The sequence below is a fragment of the Biomphalaria glabrata genome, chromosome 16 (genome assembly GCF_947242115.1).
Source record: "Biomphalaria glabrata chromosome 16, xgBioGlab47.1, whole genome shotgun sequence".
Taxonomy (NCBI): domain Eukaryota; kingdom Metazoa; phylum Mollusca; class Gastropoda; family Planorbidae; genus Biomphalaria; species Biomphalaria glabrata.
Genome location: NC_074726.1, coordinates 22,893,123 through 22,912,471, shown reverse-complemented (window position 1 = coordinate 22,912,471; position 19,349 = coordinate 22,893,123). Strand labels below are relative to the sequence as shown.

The window sequence follows — 19,349 nt, the reverse complement described above, 5'->3', positions numbered from 1 at the left end:
ACAGACAGACAGAAAGACAGACAGAAAGACAGACAGACAGACAGACATAGACAGACAGACAGACAGATAGATAGATAGATAGATAGATAGACAGACAGACAGACAGACAGACAGACAGACAGATAGATAGATAGATAGATAGATAGATAGATAGATAGATAGATAGATAGATAGATAGATAGATAGATAGATAGATAGACCTATAAACAAAGACGTGCACGGTGGTTCTAACACTATTACCTCCGGACACCAGGACACCAATCGCTTCATAATTTTTTTCATTTTCTTCTTCTCCCCTTCTAACACCTCCCCCTTTTTTTTTTAAATCCTGTAAGGATAAAGGTCAAAGTTCGTCTAAACTGACAGTCAAACGTAATGACCTCAACAGTTCTTCAGTTGCAGCCCTACGAGTGAGACCATTAAGCCATAATTCTCTCTGGCCGCATCGCAGTGGAGTGAGTCCTCGCCGTTCCAAACGACAAAAGCTCCCTGCAGGGCAATAACAGAACCCCCCCCCCCTCCACCCCGAAAAACACAAAGATACTCTAATTTATACAACGCTCACAAAAAATAAATATAGATACATAAAAAAAAATGAAATTTATGTGAAATAGTAAAAATGACATTTTAACAAAACCAAATATTTCCCGGCATTAAAAGTTTCTACTTACCTCTTTCCCTAAACCGAACCCTCCCCCGCCCCCCCCCCCCCCCAATTTTCTAGTCCTAATGTGCCGATAATGAATACACTGATATGTAACATGTATTCGTGTAACATATCATAGCAGTGAGAGTGTGGAGACAGAAGCAGAGATACATGAACAGAAATGAAGTGAGAAAGTGTGTGAGAAAGAAAGAATGAAAGAGAAACAGAGATAGAGAGAGAAAAAGAGAGGGAAGAGAAAGAAAGAACAAAAAAAGGGAAAGGAATAACACTAACGAAAGAGCGAGAAAAAAAAAAAGAAGAGAAATAGTGATAGATAAGAAAAAAGAAAGGGAAAAGAGAAAGGGAAAAGTAAGCGAAAGAGATCAGACAGAGAGAGAGAGAGAGGAAAAAACAGAAATGAAGATAGAAAGAGAGAAAGAAAGAGAGAAAGAAAAAGAAAGAGAGAAAGAAAGAGAGAGAGGAAAAAAAAAGAAATGAAGATAGAAAGAGAGAAAGAAAGAGAGAAAGAAAAAGAAAGAGAGAAAGAAAGAGAGAGAGAGAAAATATGATTGAGAGAGGAAGATAGGAAAGGGGGGGGGGGAGAAAAAGAGAGTAAAATGGAGAGAGTTAAAAAGAGATGGAGAAAGAAAGAGAGAGAAAGTGGAGGATGGAAAAAATGAGAAAAAGAAATAAAGCAAAACAATCAGAAAGACAGAGAGAGAGAGAGAGAGAGAGAGAGAGAGAGGCTGTGAGGTAGAGACACCCCGCGTCAACTCCTCTGCCTCCATTTCCCACACATATGACCTTCACGGGCTACGGTAGAACGCCGCCCTCAGTCATTCCTCCCCCTGTTGTGCGCGCGTGAAGCGAGAGAAGAGAAAAAAAAAAAGCATATTTCCAATCCTCCTATTGGGTGTGCAGGCTGGAGAGTCGCCCAGGCTTCCTGCCAGTGTGTTCCCTGCATCGCAGGAGTGTGAGCCAAAGTTTGTGTTTTCTGACCATGATGTCCTCTGAATTTGATATGGGATTTGTGGCCAATCGGTATGAAATTCAAATCTATTTCTCCTAGTGGGACATGTACTGGCGATAGCACTCATAGAAACAGAGGTAGGAGCTCATGGTCTCCATGATATTAGTGCTTTATTATTTTCTTTAATACATCTATTTACTTAACAGTTGATATTGACATAATATGTAAGTCTATTATTAATTAGTGTGCTTTCGTGCTATGGTATACTTAATGCGCAAGGGCTTAATCCCTTTACTCGATAATCTAATACAACTTAGTTCGAGTCGGGTTTCGAATTGAAGTCATCCTGTTAGGTAGCCAAGTCATACACTGTAGTTTTAATTTTCTATATATTTGCTTTTAATTTCCAAAACACCCTTCTCTCTCTCTCTCTCTCTCTCGCTCTCTCATCTCTCTTTCTTTCTCTCTCTCTCTCTCTCTCTCTCTATATATATATATATATATATATATATATATATGTGTGTGTGTGTGTGTGTGTGTAAATTTATATAGGAATAGGAATATACAAAGACTGCATAAACAAGTATTTCTATACTACAAATGATCACTTTAATGTAATTATAACCTATTATTGTTGTCTTTATATGAGAAAAGAGCCCTTGAAATCACAACGAATTTCCATAAGAACCAATAAAGAATTCTTAGTCTTAGTCTTATAGTAATGCTTTAGGACATATAATAAAACATAATAAAATAAAATAAAATAAAATAAAATAAAATAAAATAAAATAAAATAAAATAAAATAAAATATAATATAATATAATATAATATAATATAATATAATATAATATAATATAATATAATATAATATAATACTTTTGCTATCAACAATAATAAAATAACGAAAAAATACAAGAAAATAGTTAGCTTCTTGCAATAATTACAAACCATAAACATTGTGTAGTACATTATACTATAATTTACTATTTTATGCTATATTCAACACCTCAAAGAAGGAACGTCTGTAATTTAAGGGTACACTATAGTTATTATACTAAACTATATTATACTATACTATACTAAGCTAAACTATACTACTATACGAAGGAAAATTTGCAATTCGCAACTGGATTTGCCTAATCATGTGAAACACTGCACTCATCCTTCATCTTTAGTCTTCCGTCTCGAAGTCATTGCCATTATTATTACTATACTATACTATACTATACTATACTATACTATACTATACTATACTATACTATACTATACTATACTATACTGCAATATTCCTTACTATGCTATTAGCGTTTATTGTCGTTACGGGAAATTATACTACATACTTAGCTAAATTCTTAAATAATAGTAAAATGAATTTGAAAGTAGTGAGTGACGCACTGGACGTGTCTGACAAGACATTCAGGGCGTTGACCATCGTCTTGGCCAGGGGTATAGACCATTCCTCCGTGTGGTTCGAAAAGGTATGCAAGTATGTTATCAAAAGTAAACAAAGCTTTGTAAGCTTACCGAAATTAGGATGTTATCTAGTTTCCAGTCTTTCCATCACAAATCCCAAACACTCATTATAAGTTTTCTAGTATTACCATTATTATTATTATTATTGCTATCATAAATGTATCAGTTTTAGGTGTTGTAGCTACTATAATTAATATTATGACAATTATTATTTATAATAATTATTGTTGGTTAGGGGAAACAATATAGCGATAAAATTAAGTAGAAAGTCACAGCATAATTATTATTTCTTATAGTTTTGGCAATCTATTCTTATTTCATAATTGAAAAATGAAAGATATTTTAAATTTGTTCTTATTACTAACCCCTTACGATGAAAGTTAAAACTATTATCTTCATGAGCTCCAGCGATGGGCAGAGAAAATAAATCCAGTTATCCAATTACTGTCGCCTATTTCAATTTCAAATAATTAAAAATGTTAACGACGGTTGTGTCCCCTGATCTCTCAAGGAGGTAATTGGACTGAGCTAAGAGTCAAAATATTTTTAATTTCATAGCTTTGCATTTCGCTAAAGGGAATAACTTGTGTGTATGTGAGTGTGTGTGTGTAGATGTACATCTGTGTGTGTCTAAGAGTGGTCTGAGGTTAAAATAGCCATTAGGTATTGTGATTCGCTTCAATAATGGAGTCTTATTTGATGCTTTCTTTTTTTTTCTCGACATCTAGTTAATGGAGAAGGTCGCTGGTGACTTTTTTCTGTCACGTCACATTTGTCGTGAATGTTTTGTATTTCAGCGTCAATTCTGTCTCTGCTGACGACAAAGTTTAGTTCGATTTCTTTAGATTCACTATGTAATATTATTATAAATTATTTTGTATATTTGAAAATAAATAAAAAAAAAACAGAGATTAAATTATTCCTGTTTTAAAAGAGGTGAACAGACTTTCACTGTAAAAAAAATTGTTTGTGATGAGAAGTTTTCTTGACAAATTCTATGACAGAGCACGAGTGCATGTGTGTATAAAGGGTGGGGAGGGGGACGATTTGTAAGTCTTGGACATAATAAACAATATTTCTCTAGCTAATTAAATATTAACTTTTATTATGAAATTTCGCCACTTTTGGCCAATAAATTATTATTAATTTTTTTTTTACCTAAATTCCCCCCACGTTTTCTTATTCCACATTCTAGAACACATTCTTATAAGGTCTTCTTTCCTAGTTCTATGAGCGCATTGCACGGGCTGCCTGAATCAGCCAGGAAAACCAACGAATTAACATTCTCTTGTTACCATACGCGTCTAGATTAACATCTGAATATGTACCGTGGGCTTAACGTATCATCTTTTCGTGAAGGAACGTATGTTATTTATAAAATAAGATAATATAAGATAAATAAGATAAAGTTACCTTGAAACGTACAAAGATCATTATTATAATAATAATAATAATGATATAAATAGATAAGAAAATAGAAGTAACATTAAGGGGTCAGTCATCCGTGAAGATGCAGATACTAGAATGGGAAAAGAAAGCTGCTCAAGAGTCGATTTCATGGGAGAGGTGTGGTTGCGGCCCTATGATGCCCTGGGAGTCCACGGGATTAAATAAATAATAACAATAATACATTACACTATAACAGACACTTCATGTGTTACCCTTGTGTTATCCATATTGTTTCTTGAATTTAGGGAAACAAAAAAAGTGAAGTTATAGAGGCACACAATACGTATACACTAAAACAGACGGTTAGAGAGCATTGATTTATTTCCAAACAATCAGAACTGCACCCAAACTGTAAACATTTGTGAACACAACGATTGATTCAATTAGGAAATCCAGTCATTTTTAATATCTATTGAACAACCTGACTTTCGACCATTTGTCAGTAAGGGAAAACTATGTAGTTTAAAACAAAATATACAACAAAAAAGTACTAACAGAGTCATTCTACATTGATTAATTAAAAAAAAAAAATTAACGTCATTCGATCGAATTCATTGATTGATTTAATTGTAGGAATACTTGAAGGGACTAACACCTATTTAAATACACACACACACACACACACACACACATATATATATATATATATATATATATATATATATATATATATATATATATATATATATATATATATATATATAATAAAGATGAAATCTTATATACAAACGTATATACATATTTTAAAAATAACAACAAAATAACACTTATATAATATTTTCCACATAGTTTCTATAGTTTCCATAGTTACTAAAACCAAAGATTCAAGTACTTTTAATTACGTAACAGCAACAGACATCTATACGAGACCTGTAACTAGAGTCTTATTGCTTCAATCTATTTCCAACCCCCCCAAAAAATATTATTCAATTTTCTTTCTGCGTTAAACGTTTCGACTTACACTCGCAATTAACACCCGAGAGAAACTGTAAACTCATTAAACAATTTCCCAATGTTATGTGTTGGTTTTCATCCGTAATACAAGAATCATCAAGTCTGTTCGTTTGTTTGTTCGTTTCTTTGTTCTTTTTTTTTTGTTTAAATTGTTCGTTTTCCTATTTGTCTTTGTATTAAATTCGTTGTCAATAGCTTTTAATGTCAATGTCATTACATATTAGGTTCGACTTTATTTTACTGAACAAATTACAGTGTTTTTGTTGTTTTTTTTTATTTAAGAATCTAAAAATAATAATTTAATAATATGGCTCTAGACGGGGAAAAAAATGGCCACCATTTTTTATTATTTCTTTATGAACTGAACACCAGTAAAATATGAAATGTAATCAAAGTAAACTTTAAGAAGAAAAAAAAAATATTAGGGGAAGATAATGCTGACATTTATCTGCAGTGTTTCAATGGAAGCCTCTGTGCCCTGGACTTACGTAAGAATAGGGGGCAGAAGTGCGAGTTGGATGTTGTGGGAAATGTTACAAATTGTTAGTTCGTTGTGAGTCCTTGGCTTCTCTGTGAAATAGAACAAGGATTAGGGAGATTAAAATCAAGAAAAGGGAGAGAACCACGCCGGGGAGGGGTGTGTGTGTGGGGGGGGGGGGAGTTTTTAAAAGGGAATGGGGGGGGGGGGGAAGTTCGGAAGAAAATCTAACTTAAACGTTTGCACGATTTTTCATTGAAAGGAAACAAAATTAAAGATAATTCCCTCCCCCTCCCCTCTCTCTTCTTTTATGCGAAAGGCCTCGAAGTAAACCTTGATCAGTAGACGTGGAACCTGTGCCTGGGATCTCAGGGACCACATAGTGTTTTCATGGAGATTCACGTTCCAGAGTTAGCTTTGTGCTAGAAGACAGGCTTACATACAAATACAACCAAATAACAAAATACAGCCTAAGAACAAATACAACCAAAGACGAAAATAATCTTAATTGATCTTGACTACAAAACACCAATAATACAAAAAAACAATGAATTAAAACAACAACAATGGAAACAACAGTCGAAACAACATTACAAAGAGAGTTTGTGTTATCGGCAACCATCGGATTTCCTTAAAAAAACACTATTTTTCATGTATTTCAAGCCATCATTTTGTAGCTTCAAACCTATCCTTTAGTCTGTTGGACTATTGGGACACCAATCATAATCAAGCGACCGCTTTTCTCCATAACGGCTAACTAGTATATTTTTGTACAGTAAATAGCAAATTTTAATTACCACAGAGAGTAATTTTTTTTTACGTAAAGAGAACATTTTACCTGTAATTTAGAGTAAATTTCGCCTACAAGAAAATAGTAATTTTACCTACAATACAGAGTTAATGAGCATACAATTAAGAGTAAATTTCACTTACATTAAACACAAATTTTTGCCTACAATTAAGAGTAAATATTGTCTACTTTTAATCACAGATCACATTTAGCAATCCGGTGCTACAGAATATGCCATCATTCTGCTCGAAAAGGAAGACTATATATATATATATAATATATATATATATATATATAATATATATATATATATATATATATATATATATATATATATATATATATATATATATATATATATATATATGGTCTAATATATTTATGTTGATAACTTAGCAACATCAGAAGATCACATTGAAATATTAATATTGACTCTCTGAGCACACGAGGGCGTCTGCGGCCTTGTGTGCTATTTTCAATCCGTCCACAATTGTAAGTTACTAAATTTGTTACAATCCTGGATGTCACGTTACTAAATTTGGTGTCGAGCGAAGGTAAAGAAAAGTTTAACCTTAAAGATAATGTCATCTGTACGCTTGGCCTTTTGTCAAGGAATTATGGCGCGCTGTGTCGTCCGACAGTACTAAACACACGGACTGTTAGTTTGAATAGCTTGAGTTAATTACAGCAAAAGTTTGGGTTTCTTTGGGTTTTTAGTTGGGTTTTGAGGTTTTCTGTTGGGTTAGGTTGGCTCTTTTTTTTTCTCCGTAGGATTTAGTAGAAGACGCAGGCTGTAACGAAAAGCAACGTTACGACAGTGGCAAAAGAAAATGACTCAAAGAAAATGACTCAAAGAAAATGACTCAAAGAAAATGACTCGTTTTTTTTTTTTAGATTTACTCCCTTCCCGACTCCCCCCAACTCACCTGATGACTTCCGCCATGGAACTCCCATGATATCGTCTGCTAGAAATTGAAAATTGATTACAACGAAACGAAATAAATAAATTAAATAAAAAAAAACAAACAAACACCAGACAGTGTCAAATATTTTTAATTAGAAAAAAATATTTCTATTGTCTACATTTTTATTTAGAATTGTAACAAAAATTTAAAGTAATTATATTTTTTTTTTAATTTAAAAAGCTGGATCAGTTCTTTTATTCTCTAATCTTTTCATCGACATTTTTATATTCATTATTTTATTTCGATTCTGAATCTTTTTTTTCTGTTGATTAGAGCAGAGTATTCGAACGTTTTTTGACCTGTGTGGGGTCTGTGACACAGAAAGCCTGTTGTAAATAAATCCTAAATCCTAAAACTAAATCCTAGTATTTCTAGGCGTCAAGTTTGGTAATGTAACATTGAAGCGTAGTCTGAGAATAGTGTATTGGTGGTAGAAGCAGAGAATCATCTTCAAGAAATGGAACTTTTTTAACATCATAAATCATCCTACTGATCACCAGACCCTTCACTTGCGTCATTAGAGTGCTGTAATGATTCGGGTAATCAAATCCTTGCACTGTTTCTGACCAACAGTCGTCTGCTAAAATTATCAAGCTAGACACCGGTTTATTCTTGACTTGAATCACAATAAGCACGCGTAGTATTTGAAAAATAAACATGATCAAAAAAGTAATTTGGAAGAATTAATCCCCATAAATAAAATTAACATTAGTCGCAAAATATTACCCACACGATTGATGTTTAGCTTCCTATTATACAGTCTCAACCTAATAATATTGTCTAGAACAGTGGTTCCAAAACTTTGTTCTTTAACGGAACGCTCCGCACATTCTTTGTATTTAACACTTTGCCACTTTTGCTTAGAGAGACTAAAACACGAGCTGGCCTACTAGTTAATAATTTCAGTAGTTCTTGGAGCACTTATTCAAGCCTCAGGGAACACTAGGGTTCCACGGAACACATTTTGGGAAACACTGGTCTAAAAGTTATTGGATTCATACTACATTTATAATGGTTACGTCATTTAATTTTTATTATTACCCCTCCCCCTGAAATTTGTAAGCTAATTTAATCTTAATTCGTAATCGGAGTCATTAAAAAAAAGTTGTGTATGCAGGGCTTGTCCTACAGATTGCGGGGCCCTAAGACCGGCCCTGTGTGTACGTCATGACCAATGACAGGTCCATAGGAATGTCTGTCAGGCCATCACTAAAAAAAAAAAAATTCATTAAAAATCATGGGGGAAAAAAAAGGCCTATTGTCAGAAATAAAGGAACAAGTAGCCTCAGGCAAAAGAGCTTTCTATAACACACAACACATACTTACAAACACATGTACACAAGACATACTTACAAACACATGTACACAACACATACTTACAAACACATGTACACAAGACATACTTAAATACAAATGCACATTTTGGAAGAAAAAAAAAGAACTATTTACAAAGCCATCATAAGACCAGTAGCCATGTAAGCAAATGAAACCTGGACACTTACAAAAAGAACAGAACACTTTCTAAATGCAGGCGACATGCAACGTTTAGGTACGTCTAGTTCGTGGTAGTCCTATATGGAAAGATTGGGTGTGAATAGGATCTGATCAATAGGATAGCCATATAATTAATTCTTATGTTTTGTTTTACCTCGATATATTTCTTTTCATTAGTCGATACATCGAACAGTTTCCGTACTCATGCACTCTGTGGTTATACGAGGAATTTGACCCTTAATATATATGTATACATGGAGGCGCTGTGGCTGAGCGGTAAAGTGCTTGGCTATCTAACAGGGGTCCGGGGTTCGAATCCTGGTGACGACTAGGATTTTTAATTTCAGGATCTTCGGGCGCCTCTGAGTCCACCCAGCTCTAATGGGTACCTGACGTTAGTTGGGGAAAAGTAAAGGCGGTTGGTCGTTGTGCTGGCCGCATGGCCCCCTCGTTAACCATAGGCCACAGAATCAGATGAAATTTACATCATCTGGCCTATAGACCAAAAGGTCTGAAAGGGGAACTTTACTTTTATATATATATATATCCTTTTCCGACACTCTGCTAATTCTTCCAACTGCGTTCTATATGATCAATTTCCTCTCTTTGTGCCTACGTCTCTCACATCAAGAATTTGCTGTTACGTTGTTCACACTAAGATATTGGTGTATAGATTTCATTTTCATTTAAATGACATTAAAATTTGACCTAGTTATTACATTTCCTCTTTAGTGTTCTTAATTGGGCAAGACCTGGGTGGACAAAGATCTCGACAATTGATTCAACGATTTCCCTAGAAGTTAGACAGTTTATGCATATTTTTCGGAAAAAAAATTACTAGCTAATATATTGTATCGCGCAAACTCTTGTTTTACCGTTATAATTGTTTAAAATAGAATAATTTAATAATTAAATTGGGTCAGGAGGTCTAGGCAATCTTGAACGTACATACGTAGGCGGGTATTCCCGCATGTATTGATTAAAGAGTGAAATATATAAATCGACGTTCAGGAGAATTGTAAGCATTGTCTTACTCTGAAGTCTGTTTTAGACTAATGTCTTTTTATGTTTCTAAGGCTGGATTCTATATCGACTTTGTTTATATGAGTAGATGAAATGATTTCCCTTGACAAGGGAGTGAATGCTATAATGTTATGCGTCAAGGGTGTTTATGAAGTGTATGTAATTTTGTAAATATAGTTACCCATGAATCTGGCGTTCTAGCGTTGGGTATTGTTATAGTTATTAATTAAGCGTATCATTTTTAGTTAGCAGTATATCACCACGCTGGAAATGTGTATTCAATAGCTTTAGATCCAGTTGGCTTGTTGTAGTCTAGTTTAGATCTGGATCTGTGTAACCAAACTAGAATTTTATATACTCTTAGTGGATCTATATGTGCACGTCACCAACAAAAGGGGAGGGGGTGGAGAAATAGGGGCGTGGTAAAAAATGTTTAATTTTATTTAAATGTATTATTCATTAGTTATTAAGAGCAAAGTAATCACTCTTACAAAGTGTCATCAGCTTCAGAAAAGGAAAATAGTCATTTTGAAAAAAAAATTATTATCTATGTATGTATGCATGCTTGTATGTATGTATGAATGTTAAAAAAAAAACTATGTATGTATGTATGTATGTATGTATGTATGTATGTATGTATGTATGTATGTATGTATGTATGTATGTGTCTGTCTGTCTGTCTATCTCCCTCTTATTCGTACTTAACTCTTGTATGTATTTCTCCACTCCGCAGGTATAACCACCAGTTCTCACTGTCCAAGTCCAAGCTTCTCTGGTCCAGGCATCTCCAGCAGCTACGACTTCAGTCGGCGATACTACCTCTCCCACCCTTACCATCAGCAGCATCCTCACCCAGGCTACCACCTACATCAGCAGCAGCAGCAGCAACAACAGCAACTGACCGCAGGACACAGCTCGCCGCACCACCCTCACCATCCTCAGCACGACAGCGAGTCCAGCCTCGGCGGCAGCTTGCTCGGACAAGACAGACCCATGCTGCTGTTACAGTCACAAGTGAGTTGCATGTGTCTTTGTATGTAATGTAGCCATAGAGGTGTAGCCCAAACGTAGCCATAATCAGAGAGTGGTTGTTAGAACAATTGCGTTTGTGGAGGGGAGGGGATTGACAGCAAACGGAACAGATGGAATGCGTTCGAATCCAGCTAATTGGGACACCGGATAATCGAGCTAGTATCGAAACACAACCTATTATACAATCAAAGCCGCTTAATCGGGCCAGCCGGTTATTAGGACCAAAAAGAATTGGGTCCCGACCCTCAATGATGAAAGTTTCTTTTCTATTTTGGGTTCTTATTTGTCTAGTTCTAATCTTAACTCTTTCTCTCCTAACTGACGATACCAGCGTTGATTACACCAGAATGTGGTAAATAATTACGAAGAGAAAGAGTTAATTTACTCTTTGCATTGAGCCGTTTTACTGTTCTATATGGGTCAGTGTGTGACCATCAGCAACAAATGGCTGATATTTCACTTTTTTTTAAAATAAATTTATTTAACACTTAAAACAGCAACCACAGTGTTTCCCAAACTGCGAAACCTTTAGTCACGAACTACTGAAATAATTAACTAGTAGGCTACCATGTGAATTAATCTCTCTGAAAAAAAAAAACAACAAAAAAAAAAACAACAATCAAAGTTATCCGAAAAATACTCAGAATGTGCGAAATCTCTCCATTAATGAAAAAGTTCGGGAAAAACACTGATCTATCATATATATATATATAATTTTTAATGAAGACATTTTTCCTAAAAAAAAAACTCAAGCACTTGTAGTTTTTATTAATCTAAGTTTGATAGGAGGGCTACACAATATATATTTTTTAATGACCTTAAAAAGTAAAGACGTCAAATTCTGTATTCATGTCAATGAGATTGGGTGCGGTACTGAATGGTTAAGCGCTTGGCTTCCGAAGTTGGGTTCCTGGGCTCAAATCTCGGTGACGACAGTTGGAGAAATGAAAGATCTTTGGTCGTTGTGCTGGCCACATGACACCCTGCTCGTTAACCGTTGTCCACAGAAACAGATGACCTTAACATCATCTGCTCAATGGATTGCAAGGTTTGAAAGGAAAATTTTAAACTTTGCTATGAGATTATTTTTTGTTTTTTTATTCACTTTCCAAATGATTACAATTCAGATACTAGTAGTATTCTGCTCCATTTAATGGAAGAAAATGTGATGTAATTGGATTATATGTAGTGATGGGCAAAAGTTAACTAAAAAGTTGCTAACTTTTAGTTTAACTAAAAAAAATTAGTTAAGGCCAAAGTTTAATTAAAAAAAAATAGTTTAGTTAAAATCCTAGTTTAATTAATTTTTTTTAGTTACAAACTAAAAAGTTTAATTACAAATTTTACAAACTTTTTTAACATAAATACCAATAAATATTTAGATATATGTAATTCTGAGAATATATATAATGAATGATAGAGAGGAGAATAAACTAGATGGTGCACAGGTCACTTGAAAGCCTTTTGACCTTTACCCTATAATGGTCGCTATTCCCGCCAATTCAAGGTATTTGAAAGGCGAGAAAAATAAACGTGTTCATTATATTTCTAGCAAGTTTCGCTGCTTGATAAATCCTGATAATTCCTTGCTTCTATAGATCTACATTTTGCTGCTTTTTTTTTTATTAAACACCAGTGTGTTCCTGTATAGCTGCAGGCAAAGAATTTTGCTTTAGTATATAGATCTAAAAGAAATGTCGACTCTTTTTATTTTAAAATTTTTTACTAGATAGATCTATTTCTATTATCTAAAGTTAGAGTCTAGTGACGTCTAGTCTATTAGTATTAGTCTATTACTACAATTAGATCTATAGACATAATAGTCTATATTTAATTATTTTAGTCTTAAGTAGAGTCTAACTCTTAGTAGTCTTAGTCTTAGATCTAAATGTAAATTTAAAATTATAAGTCAATAATATAGATCTATTAGTTTAGAGATTCTACTATTCTAGAATTAGAGTCTAGATTAGATCTATATATATATATATATATATATATATATATATATATATATATATATATATCTAGATTACTTATTAGGCCTATACTAAGACCTAAGATGCAAAGATGATAGATCTATAATATTAATGACTATAATAGGCCTATATATAATAGTCGTCACTATACTAGATTCTAGATATCTAATACTAAATTAACTAAATCTAGACTAGATCTACATCTACTTCTATTATAATTATACTTATATCTACTATCTAGATCTATTAGATCTATTCTAGATCTAGTATTATCTACTAGAGTATATAGATCTAAATACCCATATCTAGTTATAATCATAATTATAATAATCTAAAATCTCTAGATAGATCTAAAGTTACTAAGATATCTACTAGACTCTATTTAGATCTAGTAGTAGTAGTAGTAGAGTTAGCGAGTCGACATGCAGTTTTATCATTACTTCTAAAAAGGTAACTTATATTAGAACTTGGACAATTACTTCTAATTTCTTTCTATAATACTAATAATAGTATCATTCTAGTCTAATCTAGTGATTCTATTAAGATCTACATCTATCCCATAGAGACATTTAAATCTTTTTTCATGTGCACAAATAAATGTTTATTACATTTTGCTAAAGTCTATCATTGGTTGTTGTTTATATTTTTCATGTTTGGCTGTTTTCCTTAAAAAAGGTCAAAATAGTTAGTAAAAGTTTAACTAAAGTTTCTTAGTTTAGTTTAACTAATGTTTTCAATTTGTGATTAACTAAAAGTTTAATTACTTTTTTTTAGTTCAAACTTAGTTTTAGTGTAGTGTGGTATATTTAGTTTAGTTCCCATCACTAATTATATGTAATGCTCACATTATAATTAAAAAGGGTATACTTAAACGTCTTTTATCGAACTTATATAATACTCGCTATTCTCGGAAATGACTCTTAATGTAGACTTTTAAGAACATTTAACAAATGTTATTGATTACTTTTAATAAATACAAACTTGGACTGCTCAGGAGGCAACTGACTGGAACTTAGAGTTAGATCTCTATCTAGCCTCAGTAGAGTGTACAGTTACTTCCCCATGCAATAATCACCGGTTGGCAATTCAGTATTTATATAGTTTCACATCTCATCTATTGCCTGAGTCTCATCGTAGTGGTTCTGCCCCTCCCCGCTTCCTTGTCAGCAACTGACTTAAGAATATGAAGAGGTAGGCAGGTCCATTGTTTTACATGGGTTTAATCAGCTTTTTGTTGTGTTTAATTTTTTTTTGGACAACTCTTTCTGTGTATGATTTTTTAAACTAATTTTTCGACGCTCATAAAACACAACTGAAGTCGAGTTAAATCATAGACCCTATACCTCTACTCTCCATCTGGATTCGAACCCGAGATCTTGAGGTAGTCAAAAGGCTTATCTCAATCGGTAACACCCAATTTTACGAAAGATAAATAAAAAATATGTATCGTTGAAATCTGTATTGGTTTATCTTGTAATAACAGCCACATTTCCTTTAGGTCTTATTCCGTTACAATCCTTAACTTCTGACAAACCCAAATCTGTAATAATCCCTAATTTGTAACTCTGTAAATTCTAGCAGGGCCATATCTGCATCGCGCCCTTTTAATCCATCAGATATAATGGTTGGGAGGAACCTTATCGAGGAATGATATTGTCATGATGTTTGATTAAATATTAATAATTTCCCACCTAGTACATTATTTTTTGTTTACTCCGCACGTGCGCTCTGTCAACCAATCACGTGACCGCTACAACCCTTCCGACCCCATCCCCCTTCATCCCTTGTCGCTCAGACCTGGTCACCCAGGCATCAAAATATCGCTTCGGTATTAAACCGCGTAGATAAAGCACGCTGACAGTGGATAGATCAACATGTTTCGGGAATGGATCGATGAGTAAGCTCAGGGGTCACATGTCGCCATCACGAAGTCAACCACTCATTGCGGCTATTTTTAGAGCCGCTTGTTTTCTGACTTCTCTCGAGGCAAACTCATGGCATCTTGTGTCATCTCATGCCAACAATTTGTCATCTCTTGCTTGTCTTGTTGAAAGATTGTCACTTCTTCGCCATGACCTTCTGTAGAAGAGAAGAGGATGTCAGGGGCAGGGGTTCGAACTCGGTACCGTCTTGAGGGCAGCAGCGCATACCTCGTGACCAGAAATTCATTCTTGCATCTGTTGTTAACTAATGCTAAATCTTGTCCTGTATCGCGTTACATGTTTCATTTTTCGTGTCATCTATTATCATCTTTATTATTGTAAACGCTTAATATCAACAGTCTGTCTGGTACACATTATGACCACGTCACGTCTTCCACTTCCCAGTCTCGGGTCCAGTTGAAATTTGGCACAATTATTCATTGTTCCTAACAAAAAATGAAGTAATCAAAAAAAAAAACCAACAGTTAGTTAATTAAATACTAGTAATATTTTTTAATGTTGAAAAGGGAAATAAATCTAACAGTACAAAGTACTGTAAATGTTTAATTTTCTCTCATAGATTAGCTTTGTTTTTTTTTTTATTTTTTTTTATTTTTAGTTTCTTCTCTTGATATATCTGAAATTATCTACTGCCGTCTAGTATAACTTCTTGTCTTATATTTTCATCTCTTGTATTATATTATCATCTCTTGCCTATTTTGTTATCTCTTCTATTATAACAATCTCTTATATTGTCATATCTTCTTTTATACTATTATCTCTTATCCAGTTTGCGTCAGAAGAGTTGAAAACGCTTTGGGTTTAAAAAAGGGTTAGCAGCAAAATTGAGTATTCTGGATTATCGACTGGGCGTGGTGGCCTAGCTGTAAGGCGCTTGACTTCCGAAACGCGGGGGGGGGGGGGGGGGGAGGTCTCAATTTCGAATCCTGGTGAAGACTGATTTTTTTTAAAATTTCGGGATTTTAAGGACGCCCCTGAGTGCGTCCAACTCAGATGGATGACGTAAATGTGGTTAGTAGTTGTACTGGACACATGACACCCTCGACAACTTCGGCCTTGGTAACATATAATCTTATCGTTGTCTGCCCCCATAGGTCTGAAATGGGAACCTTTTAGTTTTAGTTGTGACGTTCATTTCTAGAGCTCATCAGGCGACATCCTTGTTTGTACAAAATTTCTTCAAGTCAGTGTTGAGTCTCATTGGTGTGTAGTGGCGTAGCTAGGATAGGGTGAGGTGGTGGGGGGAGATTTTGATACACCCCCGGGCCCCCACTTGAAGGGGGCCTCCAAATGAGTTTTTTTTTTTTAAATAAATATTAAATATTACGCAAAATGATGGGGCTCCATAGAGGTCAAGCCCTCGGACCCCCTAAATGATGGCCAATTCCTAGCTACGCCCCTAATGGTGTGGTTGCGTCTGTGTCTTAGGTAATATCTCTATGTCTGGCAGTGTGTCTCATATGTATGCAGATGCTCTCTAAGGGCAGTTACTGATGGCACGATTGGCTCACTTACGTTGATTTATTTTCAGACAATTAGGAACAATAATAGTAACAATAAGGGTTCAACAACAAAATATTAGACAAGGGGTAGATATCTTCAATGAATGAATACTAGTTCATTTCAATAATACTATTTATAATCTTTATTTATATGACACAATATTTGAAAGGTCAATCTATAGTTACATCAATTAATAGGTAGCATATTTTTAGCATTTATGCCATAACAATCAACAAAGAACTAATAGTCCCCAATTAGTACCTAGATATAGATTTATAACTTAGCAAATGAAATATTTTATAGTGAAATCATTACAGTCATAGTACTGTGTTTTTTTTGTGTGTACCTATTATTAGTGCAAAATAGTAAAGGTGACTTTGCCCAGTATCTAGTGTAGTTATATTAACAAAAGATACTGTATCAATTACATTGATGAGATAATTTTAAGATTCTTATTTTTTTTAACCTTTTTTTTTTAAATAGTTATTTATCTCTAATTTCATTTTATTTATTTATACCCCAATTTACAATACTCATAACTTAAAACTTTCCTCGGGTGTAGGCAGAAGTATCCAGTTAAATGTCATTTTTCTAATCTTTAAAAAAAAAATCAGTATATCACGTGATCAACACACTTTCGCCATTTGAATCAAATCCATTTCAGTCATAGTATTACTACGACACGCCATTAGTGTCATTTGTTACATAATTGTGTTCGCCTTCTTGTCAACAAGAATAACCTTTTGTGTTTTCAATTTTTTTTTCTCTAAATTTAGCGAAAGAGAAGAAAGGGGGGGGGGGAGAGATTGCAGAGAAACGGGTGTGTAGCAGGGGACCCCGACGTTCCTATATTGTTAAGACTTTAAAAAAGCGCTACACCTAAAAGTTTGGGCTTAAGGCTGCAGAATCCCACGTTCCAGAGGCAAATCTCACCGCAGGCCGTGTCAAAAATAAACACCCAGAAGTCTGTGACATAAAAGTTGCCAAGTCTCAAGACAGCAACAAAGGGAAGAGCACTCTCAAAGAGTCAACAGTCATTAGTTGTTTTGAATGATGACCAAATAAACGGATTGGTTTCTTCGCCTGCTCTAGACCTTACACACACAAAAAAAAATTAAAAACCACAGAAGTCTTTGAAAATTGTCATTATCCTGTAGTCGATGGGAAATAGGGCAAACATTGCCCCTGTACTCTCCCCCCTCACCTCACCAACCCGCCGTCTTTGTTTGTTGCCCTTTCTACATCCCACCCCCTCTTAAACAATAGTGCATTAAAGACAGTGACTCTAAGGTAGCGCCGTGCTTGAACGAGTCGCCTTTACTGCGCTCCTAGGGTTAAGGTTATCCCCAGACGACGGGGAGGTATTGGGTAGCTACTAGAGATTGAAAAGGGGGTAACGGGGGGGGGGGGGCGCGTGGCATGAAAAGTGATGAGATCTTAAAGCTGGACAGTTGGTACTGGCAGGTTGAGGGGTAAAGATCGAACCCCCAGTTATAATGAGTGCATTATAGGCAGCGGGGTACATTTCATCTTTAAATGACTTATACTTTATAACAAACTGTAACTAGGTCAGTTTTTGTTTTTAGTGACGGATGAAATAACTTGTTGCAATATCGCAATGACATTGATCTTACAAAATCATTATGACAGCCAGCTCTGAGTCAGCCTTGGGTCTTCAATTAAAACACGTTTCGTATAATAGTCCTGCGTCGGTTAACGAGAGTGTCATGTAGCCAGCACAACGACCAACCGCCTATACTTTCCATCAATTATAGTCAGGTACCCATTAGAGTTGAAAGGACAAACAGATGCGCCCTAAAGATCCCAAAATAAAAAAATCCCAGTCTTCGCCAGGACTCAAACCTGGTACCCCTCAGTTTGGAAGCCAAGCGATTAACCACTCAGCCACACTTTACACCTGGGCACAAATGGAAAAAGCTCTCCGATTACGTTTAGGGCATATTTATTGATGCATTCTATTTCATGGCAGAATGAGATGGAAAAATGATAGATAAACATTTAATAAAGACGAGAGAAAATCCCACGTTTAAATTATCTATTGTGAACACAACTAAACACATATGACAGAAAGTGAGCTACACATACCTCATCGATGACACGACATCACAGTTTTAAGCGAGCTATTGTAAAGATACTTCTTCACAATTTTATGCCAGTTATTTTATAGATTTTTTCTTTTACTGTCATCAGTGCTAATTGAACAATTGAGACAACAAATGCTTAAGTACTAGATCTAAATTATGTTTTTCTGTGTGCTAACAAAGTCTTCTTCGATCCTGTCATTGTTAAAGGGCGACCATTGAGATAATTGTATAGCCTTTTTTTTTCATCATTCATAAACCCAAAAGTTCAGCACAATTAGCAGTCTTACTCCAGTGCCAACTCTCGGAGAGCGCCCAACCTTAAAATATTAATATCGGGGTATTAAAAGCGCATACCACGAACACCACGACATAATAAATAGACGAAACCGTGGAACATATTCTCTATGACTGCAGGGTGCACAAAAACACTTTCAAAGATACGACTAGTCTTGAAACAGATGGAACTGATGCATGCGGGGGTCTCGCTCTGTACGGAGACAGACAGACCCTACAGAACACTTCCAGATACCTGGCCGTGCTGTAAGGG

The 19,349-nt window shown here is 34.8% G+C and overlaps 1 protein-coding gene across 2 annotated transcripts in view; it reads left to right on the top strand.

Moving 5' to 3' along the window:
- Positions 1–753: 753 nt before the first annotated feature.
- The window catches only part of LOC106069992 (nuclear receptor subfamily 4 group A member 2-like), a 39,465-nt gene continuing 20,869 nt past the window's right edge, over positions 754–19,349 (top strand). Inside the window, exons 1-2 of one of the 2 annotated variants that reach the window (XM_056014270.1) lie at positions 754–1,753; positions 10,977–11,257. In XM_056014270.1, the coding sequence (XP_055870245.1) occupies positions 1,690–1,753; positions 10,977–11,257 (345 nt within the window). In that variant the 5' untranslated portion in view covers positions 754–1,689. The remainder of the gene's footprint in view (positions 1,754–10,976; positions 11,258–19,349) is intronic. The other variant, XM_056014271.1, reaches the window with a different exon arrangement.